Raw genomic sequence first — 27,622 nt, forward strand, 5'->3', positions numbered from 1 at the left:
AGTTCCATATCAAGTATGAAATGTAAGCATTACCTAATGGGTATTTACCCTAAAGACCCTGTGTAGCAGAATAGCTTGTGGGTGACGTCAGACCAGGAAAGAGATACACAGGACTGGGAGAGGCTCGTGAATGGGGTATGAAAGTGGTTCTTGCACATTTTTAATAATAAATAAAAAGCTTAAATAAAAAGAAAACACTTTTACAAAAGAAAATAGCACGTTGGTCAAAACAGACACTGAACAAATACTAAATACAACAAGTATCGCACTGCTATTAAGCCAGCATGAGGAGCAATTGTTATTATTCTTTTTAGTTTCTCTTTTACTCACGTTCAGCCTCTGAACAACCAACACAGAGTGAGTGATCCATGCCTCTTTTATGCAGCTGGGTCTGGCTTGATTGTTGCATGAACTGTTTTGGCAAGGAATACAACCAATCCTTCCCTGCCAATGTAAAACAACAGTGCCCAAATACATACATTATAATAATAATAATAATAATAATAATAATAATAATAATAATAATAATAAATAATAAATAATAATAATAATAACAACACACCCAATGCACCAATACATACATACAAATTACATAAAATATGCACAGGGGCGTGTGGACCCCGCCACATGTTTCCCCCCTTTTGTGCAGCACAGACGGCCTCAAAGGCCACCTCACTCCTTAAAATCACAAAAGTCTTGGTCAGGGTCCTGAACGGAGGATTTAATGGGCCAAGGGGTGTCAGTGTTGTCAGTGGCAATGCTGACAGATTCTTGGCTGTCTCCTCCAGCCTGGGCAATCCTGGCAGCAGTTTTGCAGGCTTGGCAGCCCTAGGCAATGGAGACTTTGCAGGACAGGGCAGGAGTTGACCCTTGGGAGGTGACAGCAGGAGCTGACCCCTGGGAGATAGCTTCAGCACCTGTGGTGGTGGCGGCAGGAGCAGTGGGTAGTGTCACTCTAGCAGTGGAGGCGGGCACAGCGGGTAGTCTCCCCCTGGCGGTGGAGGGAAGAGCAGCAAGTAGTCTCCCTCTATCACTGGGGACTTTCCCTCGGACACTAGGGAATGATGCAGCTCTCCTTCGGTTGCTGTGGACTGGTGCGGCTCACCCTCGGTCACTGGGGACTGGTGCAGCTCTCCCTCACTTTCAGGGGACTGTTGCGGCTCTCCCTCACTTGCAGGGAACTGTTGCTGCTCTCCCTCACTTGCAGGGGACTGGTGCGGCTCTCCCTCACTTGCAGGGAACTGTTGCGGCTCTCCCTCACTTGCAGGGGACTGGTGCGGCTCTCCCTCACTTTCAGGGGACTGGTGCGGCTCTCCCTCTGGCAGGGTTTCTCCCACCGTCGCCTGTGCAACCACCTTCTGGGAGCTGGGTGCTCAAGCTCCTCCCACTCAGGTGTAGGATGCTGGGGCTCCTCATCCTCTGGCTCCCGCTCTGGGCAGTCCTCGTCCTCATGCCCATAGGCAATGCACTCCTCACCTTTCCCCCTCTCTGCTTCCTTCTCCTCACCTTCCTCTCCTGGGCCTCTAGGTGCTCTTGCTCCAGCCGCTGGCATGAAGACTGTCCCTCTTCTGTATCCGGGAGAGGGCAGTCAGCCACTCCGTGCCCATAGCTTTTGCACAGGAGGCACCATCCCTCCTAGCTCTCCCAAGCCTCCATAAATGCATCCAGGTCCTTGTCACAAATTTCCCTGGATGCAGTCATCTCAAACCAGAGCACTTGCTCTGGCTGCTGGGGAGGTTGCTGCTTTCTCCGGCTGCTTCTTCCCATTTCTTTATGATTTTTTTTTTTTTTTTTTGTTGAAAAGAAATATTTTTAATACTTATTTTTTTCCAAAAGGACAATTCACTCAAAAAAGTCGAGCTCTTGTGGGACCCCAAACTGGCAGAAGAAGCCCTCCAGCAGTACTTCTGCCAGTCTCTGCTTCCTCGTCTGGCAGCGCATATGCTTCAGGCCACTTGTAAAACAGTCCCTGTCCACCAGGATGAATAAGTTCCCCCGGTCAGAGCAAGGCAAGAGGCCCAAGATGTCAACCTCTGCATGCTCCATGCGGCCCTCAACAGGAAATTGTTGCAGCGGGGCGTGCGACTGGCCCAGTGGTCCCTTTCGTGCCACACACTTCTTGTAGCACCAGCAGCAGTCCTCCAAATCCCAACAGCAGCGGACCCAGTAAAAAGCTTCCCGAACCAAGGATGTATGCCATCTCTGATGGCTAAGCTGCTCTACTGCGACCACAGTCCCTTGGTAGCTACAGACTGAAGGATGTTCTCCTCCCCAGGCCACTGGTTGCAGGTCAGGATACAGATCTTGCTGCCGTCTCCATTCTGCCACGGTGATTCTGGACAGCTCCCTGCAGGTCATTGAAGACACCTGGCTCCCCTTCACTGGCTGGTCCGCAATGATGGCAAAGTCGGCAAAAAGTAGTAGGAGTAGTAGCAGGAACCCTCATAGCTGGTGTTGATCTCCTGGGATGGGCCAGTCCCAGACAGCACTGATCTTTCCCAGCTTTGTGTGGATGCTCTCATTGCCCTCACTAGAGAAAGTCCAGCCCCAGGATGTAGGGGTCTTGCAAGGCTGCTACACATACCTGGTGGCATACGGTAAGACCCCCAATCTGAATGCTCATGAGCTCTAGTTCCCCTCGTTGGCACCAGCTCCCCATAACAGTTCGCAGTTGGACCATAATGGGCTCCAGGCGGGTGTGCTGTTTCTCGTCGGCTTGCTGGTAGACATCCAGCTCTTAAACTAGAGTCCGCCGGGGCTGTGCAGGGACCTCTTTGACACTGATGGAATGCGTGGTTGGGCTTGGCGGGCTGGCACAGGGTGCAGGCATGCTGTCAGTCGCTTCTGGCAAGGGCTGTGCTATTGGGCCCCTCCTTGTAGTGACTGCTGGTCAGGCAGGGGAGAGGCTGTAGCGCAGTCTGGATTTCTTGGGTTCTGAGATTGGGGCCGCGGTCCCACATCTATTTGGGCCCAGAGTTGTTCCCTAGTGTCTTGCTTTGCTCCTAGAACTGCAGCTGGGAGGCTGTTGCCGGGCATAGTGCACACAAGTGTCCAGCATGGGTGCAGCTCCAAAAGAGGCAGGCCCAAGGGCTGGATCGCTGACGGACGCTGGTTGCCATCACTCTGCAAAGAGTGACAACTTCCTGGAGCATGGGTAGTCTAGGCGTGCCACTTTCAGTATCGCTTCAGCAGGGCTGTGCTTGGTGGACCGCTGGTCGGCTCATCGCTGACCTCTCTTCCATTGTAATATCTTCCCATTCAAGTGCCAAGGATCGCACAACTTTCAATGTCTGGGGTCATCTCAGCTCTCTGATCCCTAGTGCTTTGATAAACTGTAGCCTTGCCTGCTGCTCTTTCTCGGCAAGGTAGGGCATTGCGTAGGCTCAGCAACTCTCATGTTTCAGCTCCAAAGTGAGGTTGGCCAGCCCCTGCCCTAGTTATCGCAGTCAGTGCTGCAGCTTCAGCCCCTCCAGATCGTCAAGGCCCCTGAAGCGGCGTGCGAAGGCTTCACTAAGTGCCGCATAGCTCCCAGGTAATGGATGAACTTTTCACAATATCACTAAAGTTTAGGTTTTCAGTCATGTTTTTACAAACAAAATATGTTTCCTTAACACTAGAAGACCTGGAGATACACTCCTATCTAGAAGCGCCGCAGCAGTCTTTCTGATGGCTGTATTCAAAACACTGTAAATAGTATAATGAAAGTAGAAACAATCGGATGTAATTAGTTTTCTTTTATTGAGTATGTCACATAAACATCTGAACAACCGAAGCATAAAATATATATATATATATATATATATATATATATATATATATATATATATATATATATATATATACACAGTGCCTTGCAAAAGTATTCATTCTCTCATATTACTGAATTACAAATGGTACATTGAAATTTAGTTCTGTTTGATATTTTTTATTAAATATTAACTATCTTGCTTGCATAAGTTTTCAAGCCCCACACATTAATATATGGTACAGCCACCTTTTGCTGCAATAACAGCTTTAAGTCTTTTGGGGTAAGTATGTACCTGCTTTGCACACAGTGTTGGAGTGATTTTGGCCCATTCTTCTTGGCAGATTTGCTCCAGGTCGCTTTGGCCTTGTGCTTGTGATCATTGTCCTGCTGAAAGGTGAATTTCCTCCCAAGCTTCAGTTTTTTAGCGGACTGAAGCAGATTCTCTTGCAGTATTTTCCTGTATTTTGCTCCATCCATTCTTCCTTCAATTGTAACAAGATGCCCAGTCCCTGCTGATAAGAAGCATCCCCACAGCATGATGCTTCCACCACCATACTATACTTTAGGGATGGTGTGTCTTGAGGCATGGGCAGTGTTAGGTTTGCGTCACACATAGCGCTTTGTGTATATATATATATATATATATATATATATATATATATATATATATATATATACACACACACACACACACACACACACACACACACACACACACACACACACACACACACACACATACACAGTAATCTCTCGGCAACCGGGTATTTGCCAACCGTGGAATTCATGTATACATGGTTTTCCTTTTGTTTACCAATTTGCCAACTGCGCAGTATATATTTGTGTATACGCGGTTTTGCACGGAAACATATGACGTATCCGCATTTGCTTCCGCGCCATCTTGTGTATTCTTCCACGCTCCCATCTCGCCAGTATCTCCCCCTACCAGTACCAGCATCATCTCTCGATTTTTCTCGTGTACTCGTCATAGTAGCATCCGCATGCGGTCTCATTGCTCCGTGTTAACTTAGCGTAACCGTCACCAGTCAACAACACCTTGGCCTTCAACTGTAAGGATTCAAGGTAAATAAAACATTAGTTTTTATTATGTTATAATTGTATTACTTTTTACATGTTACATTACCCAGTATCTTATAGTATTTCTATTGTTTTTATGTTACTGTGTTTTTCATTTGTGATTAGTGAACTTATATAGGCTTTGATAAGTGTAACCACGGCCGAAGAGAACCTAACCCCCTATTTCCCATAAGCTCCAGTATTTACCAACCACGGTTTTGTCAACCACAGGGGTATTCAAGAACATAACCCCCGCGGTTGGCAAGGGATATATATATATATATATATATATATATATATATATATATATATATACACTGAGTGTACAAAACATTAGGAACACTTTCCTAATATTGAGTTGCACCCCCTTTTGCCCTCAGTACAGCCTCAATTTATCAGGGCATGGACTCTACAAGGTGTCGAAAGCAGGGATGCTGGCCCATGTTGACTCCAATGCTTCCCACAGTTGTGTCAAGTTGACTGCTAGTGGATCTCTACTCCAAATAGCTTGTTCCATCTCATCCCACAGATGCTCAATTGGATTGAGATCTGGTGACTGGGCAGGCCATTGCAGTAAGCTGAATTCACTGTCATGTTTGTGGAACCATTCCTAGACAATCCTAGCCTCGGGCATGGGACATTGTCCTGCTGAAAAAATCCATTAGCAGATGGATACACTGCTGCCATGAAGGGGTGCACCTGATTGGCAGCAGTGTATCCATCTGCTATTTGAATGCCACTATCCTGTGGCATTCAAACATTGCTCCACTTTTATCAAGGGGCCCAATATGTGCCATGAAAACACACCCCACACCGTCACACCACCACCACCAGCCTGCATTTAAATCTTTTGTCTTGCGCATTTTACCCTCTGAATGGCACACATACTGTTCACAATCAATGTACCAGTCAAAAGTTTGAGTACACTTGCCGGAAAGTTTTTTTCATAGTTGACAATGTTTTACATCGTATACGTTTCTGTAAATACTTATAATATTTACAGATTCCCTTATAATATACAAAACATAAGGAGTATCAAAGCAATGTTCAAGAAAACTGAAAAAAATCTTCTATATCCTCAAAATAGGCACCCTTTGCCTTAATAACAGCCTCACAAACAAGAAGCATTCGGTTAACAAGTTTCAGCAGGAAATCACCCGACATGTCTTCTGCAGCAATTCCCAGAGATGTAGGGCACTTGTACAAGTTCTATGGGATTAAGGTCTGGAGACTGGGCAGGCCAGGTCATTAGATTGAGTTGTCCTTCACTTTCCTTCTTCGCAGATAGTTCTTGCACAACTTTGAGGTGTGTTTCGGGTCATTATCTTGCTGAAGAATGAAGGACTGCCCAACTAGCCATAATCCTGATGGAATGGCATGCCTCTGAAGTATGCTATGATAGCCATGCTGGTTGAGCTTGCCATGGACTTAAGAACATAAGAACATAAGAAAGTTTACAAACGAGAGGAGGCCATTCGGCCCATCTTGCTCGTTTGGTTGTTAGTAGCTTATTGATCCCAAAATCTCATCAAGCAGCTTCTTGAAGGATCCCAGGGTGTCAGCTTCAACAACATTACTGGGGAGTTGATTCCAGACCCTCACAATTCTCTGTGTAAAAAAGTGTCTCCTATTTTCTGTTCTGAATGCCCCTTTTTCTAAACTCCATTTGTGACCCCTGGTCCTTGTTTCTTTTTTCAGGCTGAAAAAGTCCCTTGCGTCGACACTGTCAATACCTTTTAGAATTTTGAATGCTTGAATTAGGTCGCCACGTAGTCTTCTTTGTTCAAGACTGAACAGATTCAATTCTTTTAGCCTGTCTGCATATGACATGCCTTTTAAGCCCGGAATAATTCTGGTCGCTCTTCTTTGCACTCTTTCTAGAGCAGCAATATCTTTTTTATAGCGAGGTGACCAGAACTGCACACAATATTCAAGATGAGGTCTTACAAGTGCATTGTACAGTTTTAACATTACTTCCCTTGATTTAAATTCAACACTTTTCACAATGTATCCGAGTATCTTGTTAGCCTTTTTTATAGCTTCCCCACATTGCCTAGATGAAGACATTTCTGAGTCAACAAAAACTCCTAGGTCTTTTTCATAGATTCCTTCTCCAATTTCAATATCTCCCATATGATATTTATAATGTACATTTTTATTTCCTGCGTGCAGTACCTTACACTTTTCTCTATTAAATGTCATTTGCCATGTGTCTGCCCAGTTCTGAATCTTGTCTAGATCATTTTGAATGACCTTTGCTGCTGCAACAGTGTTTGCCACTCCTCCTACTTTTGTGTCGTCTGCAAATTTAACAAGTTTGCTTACTATACCAGAATCTAAATCATTAATGTAGATTAGGAATAGCAGAGGACCTAACACTGATCCCTGTGGTACACCGCTGGTTACCACACTCCATTCTGAGGTTTTTCCTCTAATCAGTACTTTCTGTTTTGGTAAAGATCACCAACTCTGTCACCAGCAAAGCAACCCCAGACCATAACACTGCCTCTTCCGTGCTTGACAGAGGGAACCACACATGCAGAACTCATGCGCTAACCCTCTCTGCGTCTTACAAATATTCAACGGTTGGACCCAAATATTTCAAATTATGACTCCTCGGTCCATAAGACCGACTTCCACTCCTCAAACGACCAGTTTCTGTGTTTTTTGACCCAGGCAAGTCTCTTCCTCTTATTCTGCACTCTTAACAATGGTTTCTTTGCAGCAATTCTTCCAGTTAGGCCAGCTTCACGCAATCTCCTCTGAACAGTTGATGTTGAAACATCTGTACTTCTAGTAGCATTTAGCTGAGCTTGTATTTCAGGAGCAGTTAATCGTCGGTTTCACAGACTTGTGACGCGAATGAACTTGTTCTCTGATTCTGAGGTCACCCTTGGCCTGCCTGACCTTGTTCGGTCCTCATGAGTGCCAGTTTCTTAAAATCGTTTGATGGTCTTGGTCGCAACAATTACAGACACTTGCAAAGTTCTTGCGATTTGTCTTAAAGAGTGACCTTCATTTCTTAAAGTAATTACAGACTTTTGTTTTTGCTTAACTGAGCGTATTTTGCCATTTTCTGCTCCCTTACATTCAGGAATGACAAACTTGCTACCTATAATTTATAGTAATCATACACTCTCACCTGCTAACAATAATTGGTGACTAAAGGTTAATTAGGTAACATGCTAGTTAACTCAGAGAACATCTAACAAAGACACTTTTATACCTAGGCCAGTGTTCTAACAGCGTGTTATAGACATTTCAGACTTTTAACTGACTTGGGCTTCAGACTGAAATCCCCTTGCTTTGGTTGACCATTTTATTGAAATTGACAAGATTTACATTTTCATTTAAAAATGTAATTTTTGAATGCAATTCACTTATATAAGTGCACATATCATATAATGAAATATTAAGTGTTTATAAAGAAGTTTATACAGTTAAAAGCATAGATAATCATGAAAAACCGGGTTTCAAGGAGGTGTACTCAAACTTTTGACTGGTACTGTGTGTGTGTGTATATATATATATATATATATATATATATATATATATATATATATATATATATGAACATTTATTTTACAAATCAAAACAAGAAAATGTAAATAAATAAACATCTGAACAGACATCGGTTTACAACATTCATATTTATAAAACTGAAATGATAGCAATAAATGTTTTTCTTTTCAACAGAAATCGGTTTATTATCAGATGCACAAAAACAACTGAGCAATGTAGACAAATAAACTTAGAAGAAAACTTTCTACAGAAGTTCAGCAGCACAACAAGTTATAAAAAAAGTCAAATTTCTTTTTTTCTGCCTTTTTTGGACAAAGGGTAAATTCTTCTCCATGCATTCTTTGTAAAGCACCCAGGATTTGATGGCTGCTAGGTCCAATACATTGTAACACACCTGAACAGGCCAAGGCAGCTTTCATGGAATACTTCTGTGCCATCTGATCCAAAACATCAACTCCATATTGTGTTGCGTTGTAAAACTCCACGGTCTCCATGGTATTTTTTTTATCTAGTCCCGATGCTAATTGGTTGATCAAAAAAGCACAGCTGGCAAGCAGGTGCCAGCCTTTGGAAAGGCTGATTGAAAAACAATAGACTGTCAGCCATTCACGAAAGCCGAGCAGAGACTAATCTAATTACAGCTAAGCACATTGCAGACTGGTAAATAAAAATAATAATGTAGAATACTTTTCTGTATAATCAAAATTCTGTGTGTCTGTCAATGTTACTGCTCCCGGGGCTTTTAGGTATAATGTAATATATCTGCACTTCCGCGTTTCATTCTTTGTGACAATATTTAATACATACTGGCAGAAAGGTACATGAACACGCAGCCCCATTACACGACTGGAGAAAATTACATTTTAAAACCAAAATCTACCAAAATGACTGCTGCGGGGCTTCAAGTTTTAAATAATATAAAGTCCATAATTAATACCTGTGTGAAATAATGCATTCCAGAATATTTATATTTTTAAGAGAATATGTCCTTCTTGTGTGGGATTTGAAATATATGCAAATTGTGAAAGACTGCACACAGCAAATGATTATATGCATATACAAATGTAAAACACTTTAGAATAAATTACTTCTGGTAAATATGAAGTACGAATATATTTGTATGCATTTTATTTTCATATGACTCTATATTTTTTAGAGCAGCCTTCAAGTTAACAAAAGCACGTTCCACATCACAGTTTGCACAGATATTTGTAATTTATTTTAAAATATAAGAAATATATATAACTTGGAACATAGTATGGAAAAAGTGTTTTCTCCCTCTCTTTTGCCTCTTGCTGCGCCTTTTTCATAAAGACTGCGCCTGCATTTCAAGTAAACCTCCCATTACCTGGTTAGTTTGAGATTAGTTCATCTCGGTCTGTACAGTCATCCAAATCTAACATGCAAATGAGGCCACACCCTACAAGTAATGAGGCCACACCCTACAAGTAATGCCGAGTGCCTTTGGCTAATGACCGAGTGTCTCACTTTCGCGTATTTTAACTCTTAGGAGTCCTGTGTAACTCCAAGTGCCACAGTCTACCATGTTACAATAAGTCAGTAAATATATCTATTCAGTGCCTGTATTTATCGTGTTTTATGTCATAACCAAAGTGTGATTTTCTGTTGAAAAAGCAAAGGTCCCAAATTATTTAATTTGCATTTAACAGAATATTGTTTTATCTCAAACTACTATGTATTTGGAGTACAATATCCTTCAATGCCATTGTGAATTGTTTTATACATAAATTTACCAGAATGATGGTGGTTTGAGTTAAGTGGATCACAGTATTGTTCATTACCATGATGAATTGCTCAATTGTGGATTACTGTAAGCGCATTAATGATTATTTTGTTAATGGAAAATGTGTATGCAAAATAAATATATTCTACGACATGAATGATTATTTTATAAATTGACAATTCATATGCTGGAGTAAATACATTCGTTGATGATATACCCGCATTTACCAATATGCTTTAGTAAATCATAAGATTAACCAGTAAATGTCCAAAAAGCTATTTATTGTTAATAATTTTGGACATTTACTACCTTATTCGGTAAGTGTACACATTTATACATATATATAACATAGAAATAAGTAATATCAAAATAATATATTTTAATGATATATCCATCGACCACCGATCACTCACTTGTCACAAAATATATGAATAAATGATGATATATATATATATATATATAGTTATATATATATATATATATATATATAGTGGTACATATATATGTATATATATATATAATATATATATATATATATATGTATATATATATATATCTATATATATATATATATATATATATATATATATATATATATATATATATATATATAAAAGAGATACATATATATGTTCTAAATCATTTCTTGACAGGAGGGCCAGCCGAGAGGAGGCTTGTACCAGGAGACCAGATCTTAAAGATAAACAGTGTACTTGTGGATGACTTGTCTGGTGAGCAAGCAGCAGAAATCATCAGGTAACGGGCCAAGCAGTCTTTATAAATTCAGATGAATATTGCTTTCTCTTTACCAAAATATTGTTTTGTAGTACTGTACCTGTAATCTTTAATGACTCACAGTCTGAAACACCCTTTGTTTAAATTTCACAAAATTAATAAAATACAGTATATAGTACCTTCAGTGCACTATAAATGTAGGTTCACATTCAGGGACTGAAAAATTACACGTGGAAAAATGGATATGAGAACCCTTGTCGTGGAACTTTTCAGGTCCGTAACTAAAAGAGCCAACTGCACCAGGTATTCGGAGACATAAAGCTTTATTAGTTTGCGCAAATGAGAACAGCTCATCAGTGTTAGGAAGTCCGAGCAGTATTCTCTCATACAGAGTTAGCATACAGTTATTATACCTTTACAGAGAGACAGGGTGGTTTCCCTTTCAACCAATAAGCTAGAGCCAACTCAGTTGGTGTAACAAAGAAAGGGGGACAGGTATTTACAAGGCAGTACAATAAAGGTTAGGTGGAAAGGTGGGTTCGCCCTGATCAACCGATAAGCTGGAGCCATGTTCCTTTTGTCACACCACCCGCAGTTTGGTTTTCAGCTGCACGTACCTGCAGTTTAATACATTTACTTTATTTCTATAAACTTAATAGATCATAAACTCAAAATGCTTTAAAGCATATAACTCAGTGAATAATTGTAGTAGAGTAACAACAAACAGGTACAGGAATGGTTCTATGCAATTATTCCCCTACACCCTTCACTACTGGTTCTTCCTAGGATCACTGTGAAGGGGAAGGGTCCCAGGTTTGTCACATTTTTTTTAACAATCTTCTCTTCGATCCACTGATATATTTTATACTACCAACCAGTTGACTGACATTATTGGAGACCAGTCATGGTGGCCTGTGCTATATGTTGCGTGTTGTGTGTTAATGTTGGTGCATTGTAGTTGGTACACAGGATATAATATGGGTTATGTGCACGTGTTTAAAATGTATATTTGTATTTAGGCACGAGGATTGCACAGCACTTCACATGCAGGTAAAATGTAATAATATGTGAGCACGGGGAATTACACTTTATTAATTCATGTGCAGTTGTACTGAGACTCCAATTGAATGATTGATTAGCAATCGATTCACAACTGCATAAAAGCTGCATGTTTTCACTCACTAAGGGTTGTGGGTTCGGTGAGAGGAGAATGGGATTAGAGACGGAGGTAATAATAATGGTAATAATAATAGCAGCTCATCGTGTTTGTCTGTGTGGTTCGTTTTTGTTTGTCTCTTTGTTTTGGCTGCCAGTGCCATGTCCTGTGTTTTGTTTGTCTTACAAAACCTTTTATTTTCTGTCTGTTTAATTATTAAATGCTGAGCGCAACCAAGCGCTCAGCTTCAGCAAACTCCACATCTCTGTTTGTTCTGTGCTGGTCCCTGTTTCTGGTCTAACGTCACCCACTACAGTCGTCTTTGTGACACGTGATGTCATCATGGGATTACCAGCACCTCCTAGACGCAGACCAGAGCAGGAACCGCAGTTTTTGTGAGGGGAAAAAAATAAAGTGCTTTTGGATTACAAATAAATAAATAAATAAATAAATAAAATGGGATGGAAGGATGATAAAGAGGTGAAGGACAGGGAGGAGGAGTGTCGCCTAATTGCCAGACATCCATGGCGCTATAACCAGCCATTGCAGGGGTGCCCCCTCTGCGACCAAGACCACTATTTGCCAACTGTCCCTATCGCCACTATGAGGAGGAGAAGGAGGAAGTAGTGCTCAGATGGGGGGACCACGCGACAGTCCAGCGCCCAGACTGGGGGAACGCGGGAATCTGAAGCTCGGGAGGCAGCTGTTCCCATATCCACCATCAGAGGAAGAATACCTGCTGGTTTCACCTCCACAGCCTGTGTGGAAAGAGCCTGAACATACACAGCCCAATTGGGAGGAGTCTTGCATGCAAAGCCTGCAAAGGGGGAGTCCGAGCGTCCACAGCCCAAGTCTCCACCAGCTGAGGAAGAATGCCTGCTGTCCCCATCTCCATCAGCAGAGGGAGAATGCCTGCTGGTTCCACCTCCACCAGCAGAGGGTGAATGCCTGCTGGTATCACTTCCCCCACCATTACCACCCGGAGGAAAGGAGCAGGAGCTGCCTCTGCCTCCCTCACCTACCCCTGCAAGTAAGGGAGAGCCGCCCCCATCCCCTACAAGTGAGGGAGAGCCGCACCAGTCCCCTGCAAGTGAGGGAGAGCCTTCGTCGCCAGGAGACTACACGCTGCTCCCACCTCTGTCGCCAGGATCAGAGCAGCTGGAGTTGTCTCTGCCTCCACCACCTCCACTGGCAGGAGCAGAGCAGCAGGAGCTGCCTCTGCCTCTGCCACCTCCACCAGCAGAGGGTGAATACCTGCTGGTTCCCCCTCTATCAACGTGGGAGGACTGCTTATCGCTCCCATCTGCACAACAAAGGGAGACTGCCTGCAGGCTGCTGAGGGAAGCACGGAGAAGAATCGCCCGGCAGTGGCTGCGAAGAGGGCCAAACCCCGCACCCCAGCTCGTCTTGACTCCCCACAAGTCATTGCCCAAGGATGCCTGTCTCGCTTTGCCCAAGCATGCCTACCTCGCTTTGTCCAAGGATGTCTGCCTCGCTTTGCCCAAGGACGCCTGCCTAGCATCGCCTGGGATTGCCTGCTGCTCCGCATCGCCTGGGGTTGCCTGCTGCTCCACATCGCCTGGGGCTGCCTCTGTCTCTGCATTGCCTGTGGAGCCACTGGTTGCAGGGTATGAGGGAGAAGCAGAGCTCCCGCTACCACCTCTATGGCCAGGGGAAAGGTAAGGAGGCCACCTTTCACAGCACCCTTTCCGCTGCGGGAGTGGACCACCATGCTGTCAGTCGTGCCACTACCGGCAGGGGAGCTAACAGCATTTTCAGCCATGGGCCCAGTGAAGCCTTGCTATGCACAAGGTGGGGGGTTATGTGGCAGTTGCCCCGCCCCTGCATGTATTTCTGTGTGGTGTGTTAATGTTGGTGTATTGTAGTTGGTACACGGGATATAATATGGGTTATGCACACAAGTGTTTAAAATGTATATTTGTATTTAGGCACGAGGATTGCACAGCACTTCACGTGCAAGTAAAATGTAATAATATGTGAGCACTTTATTAATTCATGTGCAGTTGTGCTGAGACTCCAATTGAATGATTGATTAGCAATAGAATCTAAGTACGGCTGCATAAAAGCTCGGGGTTGTGTGTTCGGTGAGTGGAGAATGGGATTGGAGACGGAGGTAATAATAATAGCAGCTCATCATGTTTGTCTGTGTAGTCTGTTTTCGTTTGTCTCTTTGTTTTGGCTGCCAGTGCCGTGTCCTGTGTTTTGTTTGTCTTTCAAACCTTTTATTTTTTGTCTGTTTTATTATTAAATGCTGAGCACAACTAAACACTCAGCTTCACCAAACCACTTCTCTGTCCTGTGTTGGTCCCTGTTTCTGGTCTGACGTCACCCACTACAGCCGTCTTTTTGATATGGCCCTATCCTGTTTGAACATGAATTACTATGAAGACTAAATGGCAAACCCTGTGTGCAGTTACTGCAAAGTGTGAATACATTCCGGTGAGCACTGTTAGCTATCCATTCCTACACATGACTGTAAATATCATATTCAAGCCACTTAAAATACAGACGACGGGATATGTAAAATTGTGCTGTGGAGCAATGGCTATAAGCAGCACTCCAGATAAGCTGGTACTGGGAGCATTACGCAGTGAAAAAATATGAATTATGCATGATATTTAAATTTAATATGGTCAAACACATTTTTGGAAGGTAAATCTATATAATAAATACAATATTGTGTATTTGGAGAGTCATCCAAGGTACTGCTTCCATCGTTGACACTTCACAAATAACAAATATCTCTAAAAGAAACAAAAATCATGTAAGGGTAGTATGGGAATATGAGAGGGAGGGGAAGTGATGAAATAACCACACACTGTCTCAGGTTAATCACACAGTGAATTTACAATAAGTCACACAGGTGCTGTTGCTGCACACACACTATTTATAATTGCTCACAATCAATGTTGTTGATTGCTCACCACTCAAGCCTGTAATTTCCATTGTATCCAGAGAAAAGAACATAACACCATCAGCTCTCTATGTGATTCCAGCACCCGTCCAAAACTCTGCCTCCTGCCAGGGAACTCTCGCTACTTTACAGTTTACTTTATGTACCCCAGGACCCACCTCTATCACTCTGTCACAACCAACCACTATTCAGTTGTGCATGTGACCTAACCTGATTGTGATATTAGCGCAACCTGAAACACCTGTGCTTCTGACCTTCCCAAGATGGCTACCACAACTGGACCCTATGCTTAAGAAACAAGAGCCTCAGGCCAGCCACATGGTGAGCAGCAGCCCTAGGGGTTTGCTGCCACAGGCCCAGGTCCCCTTCTCAGGGAGCCATCTGGAGTCATCTGGGTGCATACTATCTTTCAGACTGGCTATGCACTGCAGTTCAAGAAGGACACCACTATAGTGTTTCAGGAGGTAGTAGCTCTGCTGCTGCATTTGTATGGTACACCCCCTCCAGTTGGAGGGCGGGTTCTACTCCATGCCCAAGTGGGATGGTGGCCCCAGACCAATCCTCAACCTTAGGCAAAATGTTGACGATGCAACAGCTGTTGCAGTGAATCAGTTCAGGCAACTGGTTCACCACAGTGGACCTCAAAGATGCCTATTCTATATCCCCATAAAAATCGGCCCACATTGAGACTCAGCGATATCAGAGTACCCTATTATTTGGATGACTGGCTCATTTGTGCCTAGTCTCCAGCTCAGACAGACTCTCACACATAACTGTTCACAGGCCACCTTCAACGGTTGGGTCTTACAGTGAAGCATGCAAAGATCAGCTCACGCCTTATCATAAGAACATAAGAACATAAGAAAGTTTACAAACGAGAGGAGGCCATTCGGCCCATCTTGCTCGTTTGGTTGTTAGTAGCTTATTGATCCCAAAATCTCATCAAGCAGCTTCTTGAAGGATCCCAGGGTGTCAGCTTCAACAACATTACTGGGGAGTTGATTCCAGACCCTCACAATTCTCTGTGTAAAAAAGTGCCTCCTATTTTCTGTTCTGAATGCCCCTTTTTCTAAACTCCATTTGTGACCCCTGGTCCTTGTTTCTTTTTTCAGGCTGAAAAAGTCCCTTGGGTCGACACTGTCAATACCTTTTAGAATTTTGAATGCTTGAATTAGGTCGCCACGTAGTCTTCTTTGTTCAAGACTGAACAGATTCAATTCTTTTAGCCTGTCTGCATATGACATGCCTTTTAAGCCCGGAATAATTCTGGTCGCTCTTCTTTGCACTCTTTCTAGAGCAGCAATATCTTTTTTATAGCGAGGTGACCAGAACTGCACACAATATTCAAGATGAGGTCTTACAAGTGCATTGTACAGTTTTAACATTACTTCCCTTGATTTAAATTCAACACTTTTCACAATGTATCCGAGTATCTTGTTAGCCTTTTTTATAGCTTCCCCACATTGCCTAGATGAAGACATTTCTGAGTCAACAAAAACTCCTAGGTCTTTTTCATAGATTCCTTCTCCAATTTCAATATCTCCCATATGATATTTATAATGTACATTTTTATTTCCTGCGTGCAGTACCTTACACTTTTCTCTATTAAATGTCATTTGCCATGTATCTGCCCAGTTCTGAATCTTGTCTAGATCATTTTGAATGACCTTTGCTGCTGCAACAGTGTTTGCCACTCCTCCTACTTTTGTGTCGTCTGCAAATTTAACAAGTTTGCTTACTATACCAGAATCTAAATCATTAATGTAGATTAGGAATAGCAGAGGACCTAATACTGATCCCTGTGGTACACCGCTGGTTACCACACTCCATTCTGAGGTTTTTCCTCTAATCAGTACTTTCTGTTTTCTACATGTTAACCACTCCCTAATCCATGTACATGTGTTTCCTTGAATCCCAACTGCGTTCAGTTTGAGAATTAATCTTTTGTGCGGGACTTTGTCAAAAGCTTTCTGGAAATCTAAATAAACCATGTCATATGCTTTGCAATTATCCATTATCGATGTTGCATCCTCAAAAAAATCAAGCAAGTTAGTTAGGCACGATCTCCCTTTCCTAAAACCATGTTGACTGTCTCCCAGTACCCTGTTACCATATAGGTAATTTTCCATTTTGGATCTTATTATAGTTTCCATAAGTTTGCATATAATAGAAGTCAGGCTTACTGGTCTGTAGTTACCTGGTTCAGTTTTGTTTCCCTTTTTGTGGATCGGTATTACGTTTGCAATTTTCCAGTCTGTCGGTACCACCCCTGTGTCAAGAGACTGCTGCATGATCTTGGTTAGCGGTTTGTAAATTTACTTCTTTCATTTCTTTGAGTACTACTGGGAGGATCTCATCCGGCCCAGGGGATTTGTTTATTTTAAGAGCTCCTAGTCCCTTTAACACTTCTGCCTCAGTTATGCTAAAGTTATTTAAAACTGGATAGGAACTGGATGACATGTGGGGCATGTTGTCAGTATCTTCCTTTGTAAAAACTTGTGAAAAGTAATCATTTAACATATTTGCTATTTTTTTTTCTTCCTCTACGATTTTGCCATTTGTATCTCTTAAACATTTAATCTCCTCTTTGAATGTTCTCTTGCTGTTGTAATATTGGAAAAACATTTTGGAATTGGTTTTAGCTCCCTTAGCAATGTTCATTTCTATTTCTCTCTTGGCCTTTCTAACTTCCTTTTTGACTTGCGTTTGCAGTTCTGTGTACTCTTTCTGTGTACTTTCTTTTTGGTCCTTTTTTAATGCTCTGTAAAGTGCCTTTTTTCGCTGAATATTTTTTTTAATTGATCTATTAAACCATTTTGGCAATTTAGTTTTACATTTAGATTTGTCTACTTTAGGGATATAATTGTTTTGCGCCTCTAGTACTACGTTTTTGAAGAACAACCATCCTTCTTCTGTGGGTGTTTTCTCTATTTTACTCCAATCTACTTCTGTTAGTCTCTGTTTCATGCCTTCATAGTTTGCTTTTCTAAAATTGTAAACCTTAGCTTTAGTCTTTACTTTTGAGGATTTAAAAAACACTTCAAATGAGACCATGTTGTGGTCTGAGTTTGCCAGTGGTTCTCTGACCTCTGTTTTAGTTATTCTATCTTCGTTATTTGAAAAGACTAAATCAAGGCATGCCTCCCCTCTAGTGGGTGCCTTCACAAATTGTGTTAGGAAGCAGTCATTTGTCATTTCCACCATTTCTATTTCATCCTTTGTGCTACCCACCGGGTTTTCCCATTTTATTTGGGGGAAGTTGAAATCCCCCATTAGTATGGCTTCTCCTTTGCTACACACATTTCTAATGTCATTGTATAACAGATTATTGTGCTCACCGTCTGAATCTGGCGGTCTATAGCATGCTCCTATTATTATGCCTTTTGAATTTTTGTCTGTTATTCTGACCCATATTGATTCGGTTTTATTTTCTTTGTCCAGGTTTAACACCTGGGCTTCAAGACTGTTTCTTATGTATAGCGCTACCCCTCCTCCTCGTCTGTCCTGCCTGTCTTTCCTATACAGTGTATACCCACAAATATTATATTCGTCCCCATCACTCTCAGATAACCACGTTTCTGTCAGACAGCCTCATATCTAGGAGTGTGCTTGGACTCTGGGTCCATGCTGTCCACTCTGTTGGACGGCAGAGTGCAAAGAATAGCTGCCTGTTTAGAGCTATTTCATCTCAACAGAGCGCTCACAGTAGTGACAATTCCAGAACTTCTGGGCTTGATGGCAGCAACTTCTCAGACCCTACCTTTGGGTCTCCAGCGCATGTACCCTCTGCATCCTGGTTCAACAGCAGCGCTTTTTTAACCTGCATTGAACAGCGACCACCTATTGATGGTGTTTTGTCACTATCTAAAGGCACTGTCTTAATACAAAGAGCCTGCCCATCTATGCCTTGGTGTAGATTTAGGCAGTGTCACCAGAAGGGAGGTTGTCACCATGGACGAGTTAAGCCGGGGGTGCAACCACAAGGCTCCCTCAGGTTACCCAGTCTCCATCGTGTGGCCCGTAAGCTTTGCTCTGGGCACACAAGAACCTACTTTCACTGCAGGTAGTGCATCTGCCCAGGGTAAAAAAAAAACTGGGCAACAGACCTCCTCTCAAGGATGCTCCCAGCACCTCAGAGTGGAGGCGAACCCCGAGGTGGTAGTTTCATTTGAGTGAGATTCGGTAAAGCAGAGGTACCTGTATATCTCTTCCCTGCCAGGAATCAACCCACTGTCCCCTCTGGCTCGCCATAATAGGAGGCGGGGACCCACTGACGGTAGATGCCTTGGCACACCAGTTATATGCCTTCCCAACGCTCGCCTTGCTCCCTCTGTGTCTGGAGAAAAACAAGCAGGACCGGGACCAGGTGCTCCTAGAAAATCATTATTGGCCCAGGAGACAATGTTTAATCCCTGATGCAGCTCCTTATGGCATACCGACCCAATGAGCCTGTACCTCTGGGTCTGTCCCCAGAATGGCTGCATTGAGCCATCTGGGTCTGTCCAATAGGCTTATTGACACCTTACAAAATGCCACAAGTGGAGTGTCTTACACACATGGAGTCTACCTCGTGGGTTTGACTCAACGACTTGTCCCATGGCAGTAATACTACAGTTTTGCAGGACCAGAGAGGAATTCCCCTCTACATTAAAGGTCTATCTGGCAGCCATTCAGCTTACCATGTCAAAATTGCTTAGCTTCCTAGCGCAGAAAGGGGTTCAAAGGCTTCTGCCACCTATGAATGACATTGTTTCTCACTGAGGTTAAACGTGGTGCTCAGTGCACTCTCAACCCTTTGCGTCCTATGTCGGACCAGGTCCGACATTACAATTTTCCCTTTCCAGTCCAACGTCATCAAAAAGACATAAAGGACAGGTCTCTAGTCGTGTTTTCTCCGGAAAAAGCAGAGAAAACCTTTCAATGGCCCAGTGAGACCGATAGGAGCCGAATGAAGCCGAAAAATGTCATATCCGATAGCCCCATGCACCACAGAGATAACACGGACATAAACAAAGGAGACAGCTGCTTCCGCATCCAGCGCTCAAAGAATATCACAAACATTTGCAGAGCTTTTTGAGATGTTACAGTAATAAAATAATGACTTGGATCGCATTATTGAGGAGTTTGGTGATAAAACGCGTGATCAGGAGAGGATTTATCAGTATGCACATCTATAAAGAGGTATGTGAAAAATACAGTGGATGGCTTGGCTAGAGATGCAGTACTGAGTGTCCTTTTGCGATTCAGTGCCTTTTAAACCTGTTTTTACTAAAATAAACAGCATGTGTGAAAATAAATTGGACCTGACGTGTCTGACAAGCGCTGAATAAATGGACTGCAAAGGGTTAAAGCCTCCATTTGCGCCCATGCATTCAGCTGAGCTGAAATATTATCCCTCAAGCAACTATTTTCATGCTATCACTTTCGCAAAGTGGGTGAGTGAGATGCAGGGTTTCTCCTTAGTGAGAGCCTGCTTCATTTTTACAGAGGCCAGGACAAGGGTTACTCTCCGTACCAATCCTACCTTTTGCCGAACACTATCTCAGCATTCCATGTCAACCAGTGTGTGGAATTGGAGGCTTCCTTCCTTCAGTCTCCTTCCAGTCTGACAGGGAGCTGCAGCTCATAAGCTCTACCCAGAGTGGACCCTGGCATGTTTTGCTGACAGGACAAAAAGTTGAAGGCAGTCCAGACGATGTGTTGTCTGCTCTTGGACAAAGTCCCATGGTCAAGCCCTGTCTAGCAGAGGCTGTCCAAATGGATAGCAGACATGCAGGACTGCCTATAAGCTGACCAACTTGCCCCCTACAGAAAGCTCACTGTCCATTCCTTGAGGGACATGGCAACTTTTCAGGCTTTATTCCAGGGTGCATCTGTCAAGGACATTTGCAATGCAGCAGTGTAGGCTGCTCCTCATAACTTTACAAGGTTCTGCAGACTGAATGTTGTGGATCCGTAAGCCCTGACTTTGGAACTAGAGTATTAAGGGTGGCTTCAGAGAGGTGAGTTTCTCCTTCAATTTTTTAGCCCTAGTTACTTGCTACTGGGGTTCTGCTTGGCACCACCAAGACCCTGCCTAGATCAGGTCATCCCTCCAAACTGGATGACCGAGCAAGAAAGAGACTGATCAGAGAAGCTACCAAGAGGCCAATGGCAACTTTACAAGAGTTACAGGCTTTTATGGCCAAGACTGGTCAAAGTGTGCATGTGACAACAATATCCCAAACACTCCACAAATCTGGCCTGTATGGTAGGGTGGCAAGAAGGAAGACATTACTCAAGGAACCACACCTTGAATCCCATTTGACGTATACAAAAAAAACACTCAGGAGATTCTGTAGCCATATGGAAAAAAGTTGTGGTCTGACAAAACTATACTGAACAAAAATATAAACGCAACATGCAACAATTTCAAAGATTTTACTGAGTTACAGTTCATATAAGGAAATCAGTCAATTGAAATAAATTCATTAGGCCCTAATCTATGGATTTCACATGACTGGGAGTACAGATATGCATCTGTTGGTCACAGATACCTTAAAAAAAGGTAGGGGCGTGGATCACACAACCAGTCAGTATCTGGTGTGTCCACCATTTGCCTCATGCAGCGCAATACATCTCCTTCACATAGAGTTGATCAAGCTGTTGATTGTGGCCTGTGGAATGTTGTCCCACTCCTCTTCAATGGCTCTGCGAAGTTGCTGGATATTGGTGGGAACTGGAACACGCTGTTGTACACGTCGATCCAGAGCATCCCAAATGTGTGCAATGGGTGACATGTCTGGTGAGTATGCAGGCCATGGAAGAACTGGGACATTTTCAGCTTCCAGGAATTGTGTAAAGATCCTTGCGACAGGGGGTCGTGCATGATCATGCTGAAACATGAGGTGATGGCGGCGGATGAGTGGCACGACAATGGGCCTCAGGATGTCGTCACGGTATCTCTGTGCATTTAAATTGCCATCGATAAAATTCAATTGTGTTCGTTGTCCGTAGCTTATGCCTGCCCATACCATAACCCCACCGCCACCATGGGGCACTCTGTTCACAACGTTGACATCAGCAAACTGCTCTCCCACACGACACCATACACGCTGTCTGCCTTCTACCCAGTACAGAGAGAGTTGAAACCCAGATTAATCTGTGAACAGCACACTTCTCCAGAGTGCCAGTGGCCATCGAAGGTGAGCATTTGCCCACTGAAGTCGGTTACAACGCCGAACTGCAGTCAGGTCAAGACCCTGGTGAGGACGATGAGCACGTAGATAAGCTTCCCTGAGACGGTTTCTGACAGTTTGTGCAGAAATTCTTCGGTTGTGCAAACCCACAATTTCATCAGCTGTCCGAGTGGCTGGTCTCAGACGATCCCACAGGTGAAGAAGCCGGACGTGGAGGTCCTGGGCTGGCGTGGTTAAACGTGGTCTGTGGTTGTGAGGCCGGTTGGACGTACTGCCAAATTCTCTAAAACGATATTGGAGGCGGCTTATGGTAGAGAAATGAACATTCAATTCTCTGGCAACAGCTCTGGTGGACATTCCTGAAGTCAGAATTGCAATTGCACACTCCCTCAAACGTGAGACATCTGTGGCATTGTGTTGTGTGACATAACTGCATGTTATAGAGTGGCTTTTTATTGTCCCCAGCACAAGGTGCACCTGTGTAATGATCATGCTGTTTAATCAGCTTCTAGATATGCCACACCTGTCAGGTGGATGGATTATCTTGGCAGAGGAGAAATGCACATTAACAGGGATGTAAACAAATTTGTGCACAAAATTTGAGAGAAATAAGCTTTTTGTGCGTATGGAAAATTTCTGGGATCTTTTATTTCAGCTCATTAAACATGGGACCAACACTTTACATGTTGCGTTTATATTTTTATTCAGTGTAAAATTGAACTTGTTGGCCTAAATGCAAAGCGTTATGTTTGGTGCAAAACCAACACAGCACATCAACCAAAGAACACCATCCCTACTGTGAAGCTTGGTGGTGGCAGCATCATGTTATGGGGATGTTTCTCAACAGCAGGGACTGGGGAACTTGTCAGGCTAGAAGGGAAAACGAATGGAGCAAAGTACAGAGAAGTCCTTGAGGAAAACCTGCTGCCCTCTGCAAGAAAGCTGAAACTGGGACAGAAGTTCACCTTTCAGCATTACAACAACCCAAAGCACACAGCCAAAGCTACAATGGAGTGGCTAAGGAACAAAAAGATAAATGTCCTTGAGTGGCCCGACCTAAATCTAATCAAAAATTTGTGGTATGACTTGAAGATTGCTGTTCATCAATGCTCCCCAAGGAACTTGACAGAGCTTGAACAGTTTTCTAAAGAAGAAGAAGAATGTTCAAATATTGCCAAATCTAGGTGTGCAAAACTGGTAGAGCCCTATCCCAACACACTCACAACTGTAATTGCTGCCAATGGTGCTTCCACCAAGTATTAACTAAGGGGGGGTGGAGACTTATCCAATCATGATCTTTCAGTTTTGTATTTTTAATATAATAATATTTTTCTAAATCAAAACTTTTTTCCCCTTAACAGTGTGTAGTATGGTGTGTAGATAAGTGGAAAAAATCCTCATTTAAATGCATAAAACTCTGAGGCACTGACACAACAAAATGTGAAAAAAAGTTAAAGGGGGTGTAGACTTTCTATAGGCACTATATATATGTATGTATATATATATATATATATATATATATATATATATATATATATATGCATAATGCAGAATCCTATTTTACTACAGTGTTCTTGAGAAACGATCGTCTCGTGAGGGTGTCTAGTTTAACTGCCCTGCAGTGTTACGTGTAATGGCCTTTGAATTAAAATGACATTACAGCACAGTATTTTACTGTCAGGACTACCACTGCATTTAAGCATCTGTGGCTTACTTATTTTCAGTTGCAGTGCAAATCTCAAAAAACAGTTTTGTGAACAGTTTTTCACTAAGCAGAGATGCAAAGATCCACAACCCCCCACCCCCCCTCCTCACCGCGCTGCAATCCCCCTCCCTCTACATGCATATCACACAATAACACTGCTGTACTCAGTATTCGTACTCAGTATGCTGTACTGTATTCAATGAACATGTATTCACCTTACTGAAACACATTTACACTAGCAGAGAACACAAAAAACATTATTGCACAATGCATTGGCGCAGTCAAGTTTGATTACAAACAATGCAGTGTTTCTTGCATCATTGTACAATCCACGCTGCGAACGTGCCTAATCACGCGATGTGGTCAAATTCAAATTCAAAAATAGCTTTATTGGCTGTTGTGACAAAGTGCCCGCCCCTGTGTATATTATCTGTTATGTGTTGCGTGTGGTGTGTTTAAATGTTGATGTATAGACATTGGTACACGGGATATAAACGGGTCTGTGTAACACGAGTGTTTAAAATGTATATGTGTATTTAGGCATGAGGATTGCAGAGCACTTCACGTGCAAGTAAAATGTAGTAATATATGAGCACGGGGAATTGCACTTGATTAATTCACATGCAGTTGTATCGAGACTCCAATTGAATGATTGATTACCAGTTGAGTCTCGGTACAGCTGCATAAAAGGAACATGTTGTCATATACGCGGGGTTGTGTGTTCGGGAGTGGAGAACGGGGGAGAGAGAGAGAAAAAGAAAGCAAGAGATAAGCGTAGTTCTAAGTCTCAATTGTTTTGGTGTAGCGTTCGTCCACTCTGTGTTTTGTCAGTGTATTCGTTTTGTTTTTCTATTTATTTTGGCCTCATGTGCCGTGTCCTGTTTTTGTATTGTTGCACACCTTTTATTTTCTGCCTGTTCATTATTAAATGGTGCATCAGCGCCTTCACCATTTCAACAGCTGTGTGCAGAGTCAGTTCCTGTTTCTGGTCTGTCGTCACCCACTTTGGCCGTCCTTGTGACAGCTGTATATGTCAATTGCTTCTAATAAGTGGATTGCTTGATTCTTACAAGCGGATTATTTTACCTTGGTTAGTATAGGAATGATTTTGTCCCAGTAGTTTTGATCGCTATATGCGGTTGATTCTTATATCAATGATTTATAAATGGAGCGCACTGTAGTTAGATATGATAGTAATATGGCAGCCTACATGAAAATACAACATTCTGTTACCTGCCCGACAATGCTCTGGGTAAAAAAGTGGGACAAAATGAGCATCCCAAGAAAGGTTCTGGGGACACTGGGACCAGTGTTGGATGGCTGGTCACCTTAAGTATATTGACACACTATAGCTAATAATCCCAAACTGAAATGCTACTGCCAGGTCCCAGAAAATGGCTGGGGGAGGGGGGCGGGGGGATCTGAGTTTAGTACCACAGCCCCAATATTTGGCCTTTAAAACTACCTACAATAGTTAAGGTTTAATATAATTTGCAGATTTATTATTTATTGTGGTCCCTTACAATGCAGTACGAAGTATTACAAAAACAATACTGGAAGAAAAGTACTGTCATTTGATCACTTGAATCTGCCTTGTGGTTGCTCTTATGTTGTTTTTACATGGGTTGTGACATTGTATGCTTGCTGTATTTAATTTCATATGTATGTAATAGTATTTTAAATTAAATAAACTGCAAAACACACAAATGAATCTGAGACTTAAGCTCCCCAAACAAGTGACAGTTAAAGTGTTTCTATTAACTTCAAATGCAAGTCATGTAGATCTTTTTATCCAACATCACTTAGAATATTGTACCCAAAACATAATATTTCTCAAGTGATTTTTAATGTAGTTATTCTTTTGTAAGGTTGTTTATGGTCCAAGTATTCTGTTTTTTTTTTATTCCTGTTGCAAGTGTATGAAGTAAAGGCTTTTCTATATGAACCATATATGAATCAGGCACTGTATTCCTGTTTCAAAATGTAAACCATGCTTTACAGTGTTACATTTCTGTAAAAAAGTGCAAAGTTTCTCCTTAATTTAAAAAAAAAACATTGAAGGCAATTGGTAAAACAGTAAGGACCCTATTTAAAAGTGTGTAGAAAGACAATTTTTCTAAAAAGAATAAAAACATTTTTACAGTATGTAACAGGGCAGCATCACGTCACCGGCTTCTCGGTACATGCGTGTGTTTACAAAAGAGAGCCAGAGGCTCTGTCTGTGACGTGCTACCAGCCAAGTTTTCTTTACAGATCAGTCAGCTGCTGGTCCTTAACCAACATCTTGTCATATAACCAAGCTCTAGTCCCAGATCATCAAAACCATTAGAAAGACAACAACAATCACAGAGCAAAAGATATGTCAAACTAAACTCATCACATCTGCAATCAGTCTGTAGTCCAAAACAAGGACAACAAAATGCAAATATATAGTCTAGCTAAGTGCATGTTTTTTCTTTTTTTTTCTAAGTATAAATGTGTCAGTTATAGTTATCAAATGAATTGTTGACAGAATAAAAGTCTTTGATAACACTATGTAACACAATTTTTGTTCCTGGGTAGTAAGTGTTATTTCCTAATTGCTTATGCCTCAAAAGTATAAAAAATGGCTATTATTCCCCACAAACTTTGCTTTTGTGACCAGGACAGTGATATTTCAAAATATCACTATTTCCAATGGGAAAACAGGCAAATGTGTGTCTTTTCGTTCACATAAAGTCAGAAAAAAACAACATATGAATCCAAATTAACATGTATTTATACTAAAGTAATACAAAAATGACTACAAAAGATTTAGAAGTGAGTAGTTTTTCGAGATTTACAATTATACTGTATTTACAGTATAATCGTAAATCTCAAAAAACTGCTCACTTCTAAATCTTTTGTAGTTAAAGGTAAGCAAAATGATTTTAAAATCAATTCTACATATAACTGGGAGCCAGTGCAAAGAAGCCAGAACTGGAGTTATATGAGCTCTCTTTGTTGTATTGGGGACGACCCTTGCAGTTGCATTTTGCACAAGCTGTAGTCATGATATGGGTTGGCATCTAAGTCCAACAAACAGATCATTACAGTAGTCCAGTCTCGAAGAAATAAAGGCATGGATTACTTTCTCTGCATCAGAAATAGACAGAAAAGAAAAGATCTCATTCTGGCAATATTCCTGAGGCAGTAGAAACAAACTATGTCAGTAAAACACTCCAGAAGCACTGATGTTGACGTAATATTACCTGGTTTCACTGAGATGTATAACTGTGTATCATCTGCATAACAGTGAAAATTTGCACCATGTTTAACAATAATCTGGCCTAGAGGTAGCATGTATAAAGAGAATAAAATTGGACCAAGGATAGAACCCTGAGGGACACCACATTTGATATTTGCTAAAGAAGACATTGACATTAAAATCGCCAAGAATAATAATCCTATCATAATTAGTAGATAATATAGACAAGTATTCCACAAATTCTGACAGAAAAAGCTGACAAGGTTTTTGTGGTCAATAAATGCTTACAATAAGAATTAGTGGGTGGCTAGTTAATATTAAAGTTAGATACTCAAATGAAGAAAATTCATCAGCATTTATTTGTTTACAGTTATACTCATTATAATATGAGTATAATATGAGGTTTAGCCCCCCCCCCCCCCCCCCCCCCCCCCCCCCCCCCCCCCCCCCCCCCCCCCCCCCCCCCCCCCCACCAAACAACCAAGAGGGTCTTCCAGAAGGTGTTGCAGGCTGTCAATAAAACCAATGCTCTCCACAGTGCACCAAACTTTTAACCAGTTATTTAATGAAAACAATCTGGTGTAAAAGTTTCAAAA

The 27,622-nt window shown here is 42.2% G+C and overlaps 1 protein-coding gene across 1 annotated transcript in view; it reads left to right on the forward strand.

The window, feature by feature from the left end:
- LOC121320707 (FERM and PDZ domain-containing protein 1) overlaps window positions 1–27,622 on the forward strand; it is a 195,530-nt gene that overhangs the window by 70,203 nt on the left and 97,705 nt on the right. Inside the window, exon 4 of the mRNA XM_041259320.1 lies at window positions 10,745–10,847. Within this exon, the coding sequence (XP_041115254.1) occupies window positions 10,745–10,847 (103 nt within the window). The remainder of the gene's footprint in view (window positions 1–10,744; window positions 10,848–27,622) is intronic.

Source organism: Polyodon spathula, chromosome 1 (genome assembly GCF_017654505.1).
Source record: "Polyodon spathula isolate WHYD16114869_AA chromosome 1, ASM1765450v1, whole genome shotgun sequence".
Classification (NCBI taxonomy): Eukaryota; Metazoa; Chordata; class Actinopteri; order Acipenseriformes; family Polyodontidae; genus Polyodon; species Polyodon spathula.